General features: G+C 38.2%; 1 protein-coding gene across 3 annotated transcripts in view; it reads right to left on the reverse strand.

Moving 5' to 3' along the window:
• The window catches only part of LOC106940103 (protein SHQ1 homolog), a 36,483-nt gene extending 32,271 nt beyond the window's left edge, over positions 1–4,212 (reverse strand). Inside the window, exon 1 of one of the 3 annotated variants that reach the window (XM_015022742.1) lies at positions 3,856–4,204. In XM_015022742.1, the coding sequence (XP_014878228.1) occupies positions 3,856–4,067 (212 nt within the window). In that variant the 5' untranslated portion in view covers positions 4,068–4,204. Of the gene's footprint in view, positions 1–3,855 lie in introns of all 3 variants that reach the window. The other 2 variants (XM_015022744.1, XM_015022743.1) reach the window with 2 other exon arrangements.
• Positions 4,213–7,028: the final 2,816 nt, after the last annotated feature.

Raw genomic sequence — 7,028 nt, forward strand, 5'->3', positions numbered from 1 at the left:
GATGTTTTGATTTTTATGCTTCTTTCTGTATTTATCATCGAGATAATTTCCCAGAGAACAAAAAAGCCATGGGAATATAAATTATTTTCACAGGCGTCTACGAAAAATGCAATGGACATTCAACTTAAAATTTGTAGGCCTAACAGCAGCCAATCAGAGTGGAAAAAATATTCTTGTTCTTTGCCATTTTCTATTTGTTAAATATTCCACAAAATGAACAGATAAAAGATGAACAACATGCCAGTTTAAACTTTGATCTATTTACAAACCGACTGAGCTCTGCAGCATTAAAACACGGATAGAACTGTAACTACATTAATCATAGCTCTTCTTCTCTTCGGTGTTTGTAAGTTTCTGGTGGTGCAGCTCTGTGCTGCCTTCAGGAGAATGGGACATCAGAGTATCATCCATAAAACTTCACCCACATGGCATTTATTGTGCAAACCAGAGCTTTCAGTGGAAAAACAAAAGTTCCTTTTAATGCCATTAAAGGTCGAAGGTAAACTTTACATCTTACAATCACAACAATACCAGTTTAGACTTTGAGCAACTTCCTAAAAGCCCCCCTTTTGTAAAAATTTTCGCCAGCTTCCCGTCTTGTCCCCTTTCCTTTGCCCAGCACCACCTGTTTTTAATTCCTTTCTCAAGTAAACGTGTTTCTTTACCGGGTGAGACAAACTCGAGCTTCTTTCATATCGCATTTGATTTAACCGAACTTCTTTTCTACAAAACGTTTTACAGTCATTGGTCAAGAACACGGGAGCTAGAATTCTGATTGGCAGACATCTTTGTATCTACAGTTTAGTTGAGGCGGGCCGTTTGGTCCAATGCCCCCAGACGGATCTCTTTACACCTACGTTTCAAACGTCTGACTAAATAAATCTTCCTTATTTTAATTGTAAGTAGTTTTTTAAATGTCCTGTGAGATTATATACTTACCCGTGTATCCATAACAACCGGAACTTTCAATATCCAGCAAGTTATTTTCGCAATTTACCGTCTATTAAACGAGTGCCCCCCGGATTAATGGTCTCTTTGCACCTCAGCTTCCGCGTTTGGGGAAAAGCGGCTCGATTGTTTCTGATCTATTGAAAATGGCCTTTTACATTAGGTGCTTGCAGGGCTTGGCCAAGGTTTGTACATCGATCCGAAGCCCCAACAAGTAAGCTGGAGAAAGGTTTTAAGATGTATGCCTCATACATTTAGTGATACGAAGGTGAGTTTTACTTAAACTTTGTGGCTAACATTATCATTAGCTTGTACTAGTAGGCAATATTCTCGGACATTGTTCTTGTAAAAATGTGCTATTTAAGTATCTAAACATTCTAACGGACAATGTTTTTCTTATTTTCAAGTATATTATGTGTGTTTGTTGTCGTAAGTGTCACAGACTAACGGGGAGGTTACGGTTCGGACTTTTTACTTCCGAAGCCTGACGGAGCTCAACAAGCCTCATAGCTTAACAGTAGCAGCTCTGGTGTCAAGAGATCTGGTTCAGCTGTTCAGGTTCAAAGTTGCTGCTTATGTCTCCGTGTTATTTCGTTTTATTACCTTTGCGTGTTTCTTGTTCAGAGCTCAGATAGGACGGTGTTTACAGCAGTATGTACAGGCGGATCAGTTGCTCGGCTGTCTGGCTCTGGTCTGCTCTCTCGTTCCCATACACTCGCTTTTTGAGGCTGAATACAGAAGTGATTCCATGGAAATAACTCAGGGAGGTTCCTTTATTTTCCATCCGTATCCCCGGTAGTTTTAGGCTGATCCGGAGTGAAGTGAAGGCTGCAAACTTTGTGTTGTGCAGCGTTAGCTTTAACTGGTAGTGACAAATATTTACATGCCAGCATCTTCTTAATTCAGGATCGCTTGGAAATTAACGAAAACTTAAAAGCCCATTACATTAGGAAGACAACAATGTTCATAGTATTGCGTTTTTTGCATCTGAAATACGACTTAGTCTTTTCTACCAGTCATGGTAACTCAAAGCGGAAAAAAGTGAGCCGCATTAGCTCCTGGAGATGTGACGTCAACGCCTTAGGTGCAAAGAGCCCATTACACTCTCTGCAGCTGCAGCTGTGAAGTTGCCGTATTAACCCGATACTTAGTGGAAAATGCAACGTCTCCCCTTTCAGAAACCGTTGGAATTTTTCAGATGTGTGGCGGAATTACGGTTCTGCAAATTTAAATGTGTCGCCGCCGACACGTTCCGGTCTAGCCCGGAGACTACAGTTTGGTTGAGGAGGACCGTTTGGTCAAAAGCCGGAAATCCGGCCCCTGGCCGGAGCTCTTTAATCCCTGTGTATATAATGTAAACAGCAATGTCAGAGATGCAATAAGTTTATAGCAGGTGTGTGAATGATCTATTGATCAGACTGCTGATTGCAACCGGTCCACGTTGTTAGCAGAACTAGAAGGCCCCAAAACCAAATTTTGCTTAGGGCCCCATGGAGGCTTAGGCCGGCCCTGCGCATCACACTTGTTTTATATTATTTTATTTTATTTTTTAGTATTATTTTTCCAGTTACACAAAGCATTAAACCATATCAAATGCTTTCTCCACTTAGAGTTAATGTGCATGGCCAAGGGGAGATCTGAAAAACTCGTCCTATAAACTTGAGAAACCGAAACAGTTTCTGTGGCTCCTATTAAAAACTCAGCAGACATGAAATGGAAGAGTTACTAAAACTACATTAGCAGCATTAAATTAAATCTCCCATTTGTTGCGCATCTCTGCACGCAGTGCAGCGGATTTAACTCATCATGCAGGGCTGGTCCAAGGCTGTATGAGGCCATGAGCAGAATTTGACTTAAGGGCCCCTCTTCTGCTAAAAACATCAGCAAATCTAACAGCTTCTGTGTTAGATTTAGTTAAATCTGGGAGAGGGGAGTGGTTTAATTGGCCAGCCTATAAAGCAATAAGTTATAATTGCAGTTTACTAATTTGTATTTGTGAACAAACATAACTCAAACTCAAAGATTAAACTCACAGCATCAGAATGAAGCTGTAGTAACAAAACAATCTAACGATGAATATTGTTCTTTGAACTTTTATAAAGTAAACTTGCCAGTTCCTTAAAATCTTACATTTAAATGTTAAACAACTTAAAATATTTTAATTTATGTATGCTGAAATCATTAAATCAAATTTAGCAGCATTGATAATCTCAATAAATAAATGTTGTATTTATGTACATGTGGTCTGTGTTAAAATATTAGCATTTATGGGCCCCTGAAGACCTGGGAGGCCTCATGGAACCGCTGACTTAATTTGTATTTAACAGAAGTGCAAATAATTAATGTTCATTTTAATTGCATTTTTTTGATTTATTGTTTTTAAGACTAGTTGTGGGTTTAGACAGCATTTCACTGGCGATGTTTTCCCGTAACATATAATTACCCAGTAATATTTTTACTTTTTCTGTCTACTTAACATCTTTTAATACAAAAACACGGTGGACTGCCTTGGTGCCCCGACCACTGAGCTTAGCAAGTTTTCTGGGGGAAACTCTGGTCATTAGTATCATTTACAAACTTACAGGTAAGAATAGATTATGACAGGAATTTTTTGATGCCTCATGTTATAACAGACATTGAGAAAGTCTAAATACAAACGCTCCTTGACCCAGAGATCTGGAAGAGCGCACATCTCTGTCCCGCCCCTGCAGCCAATGTACCCATCAACAACTGACTCCAAACCAGCCTTGTCTGGCAAGCCTGACTGGAACTACAGCTCTCTGGGATGCAGGGAGCAGTTGGGACCAGGCTGGACATGCTAATGCAAAAATGCTCGCCAGTCCACCTCAGGTCAGCCCAGGTCAACTGTGCAGTGTGACTTTAGTAAGAATATATTACTCAACTCACCTAAGGAAGTAGGGCTTTGCATAGAACTTGAAGTCTGCCCCATCGATGAACAGGTCAAACTCTGACGTTCTGGTGTAAGGCACTCTGATGCAGATGGTTAGATAATCTGGATCCTGACTCAGGTCAAACGCAGGAGTGATCATGATGTAATACCGACCTGCAGCGTGAAGACTATGGAGGACCAAAACTGACATAATAAGAAATAAAAGCATAAATATATATGTAGTTTTTCCTTGTCCTTACACATGCGTTTCTGTCAAGAAATGTATATATTTTCTTTTTCATTTACCCTAAACATGTGTTTTTGTCAAGAAAAGTAGATATTTGTTTTGTCTTTTCCTTATACAAGCCCTCCTTTTGTCATTGTCTCCTGCATCATTATGTTATTAAGGAGAGCTGCTTCTATGTCCAGCTCCTCTACTATTGGTCAATAGAGCTTTGGAACCAACGTCACTATGTCAGACGTGAGGTGCTTAGGTGCAGTCACTCGGTGCCATCTTTACAGGCCACAGATCAAAACAAACTTTATCCCGGTGGTTTTATTGTGTTACTGACTGCAGTGAAGTTAATTTCAAGTTGGATATTGGATATTCCAATGGCTAATTTCAGCCAGCCATTCTCCAGCTCCCTCCTCAAGCACTCAGAGGTTCACTTAGGGACTGTCAACAAATTTCTGAACCAAACACTCCTGTCAAACAAATGTTAATAAATGCCTTGCCTTGTGACCAACTGATACAAAAAAGTGGTAATTCATGAGACACACTACCCTGTATTAAAATGTCAAGTCATATTCAACATTTTAAATACTTTTAATATTAAGTAATATAATATTTTCTTCAATAGCTTCCATATTGTGTGCCACATTGACTAGAAATCTGTGTGTAAATGTACTAAACTATATAGATGAGGCACATGCATTTTTATTCCATTTGAACTAATTTTTTATTTTTGTTATCTAGTTTAAATTAAGTATTTCTCTTCAATAGCTTCTAGATCATGTGACCTATTCAGTCAAAATTAGTGTGAAATTGTACGACCAGTCAGTACAGATGAGATACACTCATTTTTCCCATTTTAGATGTTTAAAAAAAATGTTTACGTTATAAAAATATGACTGATGTTTAATAGCTCACGTGTCATGTGACCCACTGACAATCAAATTAAATTTTTATAGCACAATTCAACAGCAAAGCCTTTCAAAGGTCTTTACATCATTAAAAACACAAAGTCATGTAACATAGAATCAACAATAAAAACATTTTACATTAAGGTTTGTAAATTTGTAAATTGATTATGTTTCAAATATAACTCTAAACAGGTGGGTTTTTAGTTGAGATTTAAAGGAAGTCAGTGTTTCAGCTGTTTTACAGTTTTCTGGAAATTTGTTCTAGATTTGTGGTGTATAGATGGAATGCTGCTTTGCCTTGTTTAGCTCTGGTTCTGGGGATGCAGAGCAGACCAGAACCAGAACCAATCAGAAAGTTGGTACAACTACAGCAGATCTTTAATGTATTGTGGTGCTAAGATGTTCAGTGATTTAAACTAACAACAATATTTTAAAGTCTATTCTCTGAGCTACAGGGAGCCAGTGTAAGAACTTTAAAACTGGTGTTATGTGCTCTATCTTCCTGGTTTTAGTGAGAACACCAGCAGCAACGTCCTGGATCAGCTGCAGCTGGAGGATTGATTTGTTGGACAGACCTGTAAAGACACTGTTGCAGTAATCAATGCGAATAAAGATAAATGCATGGATGAGTTTCTCTAGATCTTGCTGAGACATAAGTCGCCTAATGTTCTTCAGGTGATAGAAGGCCAACTTTGTGACTGTCTTAATGTGGCTCTAAAGGTTCGGGTCAGAGTCCATCACTACTTATAGATCTACAACTCTAGATCTATAACTCAAGATTGTTCCTCTTTAATAACTTCAGTTTTGTTTCTGTTCAGCTGCAGAAAGTTTTGGCACATTTATCTATTTTAAGTATCTATTCAGTGACTGGAGGGGTTCAGAGTCACCTGGTGACATGGTAATGTAGAGCTGTGCATTGACAGGGAATAAAAAGTGTCAAATCGAATAACAATGAGTGTACCTCATCTTTACAGACTGGAAGAACAATTTCACACTGATTTTAACTCAATAGGTCACATGACCTAGAAGCTATTGAAGAGAAATACTAAATTTAAGCTAAAAAAAATAAAAATAGGTAACAAAAATAAAAATTTAGTTCAAATGGAATAAAAATGCATGTGCCTCCATATATACAGTTTAGTACAATTACACACTGATTTCTAGTCAATGTGGCACACAATATGGAAGTTACTGAAGAAAATATATTATTTAATATTAAAATTATTTAAAATATTGAATATGACTTGACATTTTAGTACAGAGTAGTGTATTAAAATGTCTCATGAATTACCACTTTTTTGTATCAGTTGGTCACAAGGCAAGGCATTTATTAACATTAGTTTGACAGGAGTGTTTGGTTCAGAGATTTGTTGACAGTCCCTAAGTGAACCTCTGAGTGCTTGAGAAGAGAGCGAGAGAACGGCTGGCTGAAATTATTGTTCATAAATCCCCAAGCAAGCGGCTCTTAGCTCAAGGAGCTAAGAGCTAACCTTGAGCTAACCTTGAGCTAAGAGCCGCTTGCTTGGCGGATATTGTAATATTAAATATCCAACTCAAAACTAACTTCACTGCAATCGGTAACACAACAAAACCACCGGGATAAAGTTTGTTTTGATCTGTGGACTGTAAAGATGGCACCGATCAACTTATTATATTTTTTTCGGACGCTTGAAAGATCACTTCTGAATTTTTATTCAAAAGGTTTCCATAACATTAAAGCACATGTGATCACTTACAAAAAGAGCTGCTTGATCTAATGTGAAGGTAACAACATGGCTCCTTCTGAACGCAGGTGTTCAAAAACCAGCCTAGACAGAGACTCAACCCTCCAAAGACCCTCTCTGAACCCTCCCCCCGAACCGAAACACGTCAAAAACGCTTAAAAGCAAAACACATTGATACACAAGCACAAACATAATCCAAAACTAAACCATGTAAGAGTAGGTCTGTCACGACAACAAATTTTTCTGGACGATTAATTGTCTCAAGAATTATTGCGATAAACGATAATATTGTTTGAAGACCATTTTAAACTGATGTAATGGTA

The sequence above is a fragment of the Poecilia latipinna genome, unplaced genomic scaffold, assembly GCF_001443285.1.
Source record: "Poecilia latipinna isolate Pla-1442-1.1 unplaced genomic scaffold, P_latipinna-1.0 Scaffold3093, whole genome shotgun sequence".
NCBI lineage: Eukaryota > Metazoa > Chordata > Actinopteri > Cyprinodontiformes > Poeciliidae > Poecilia > Poecilia latipinna.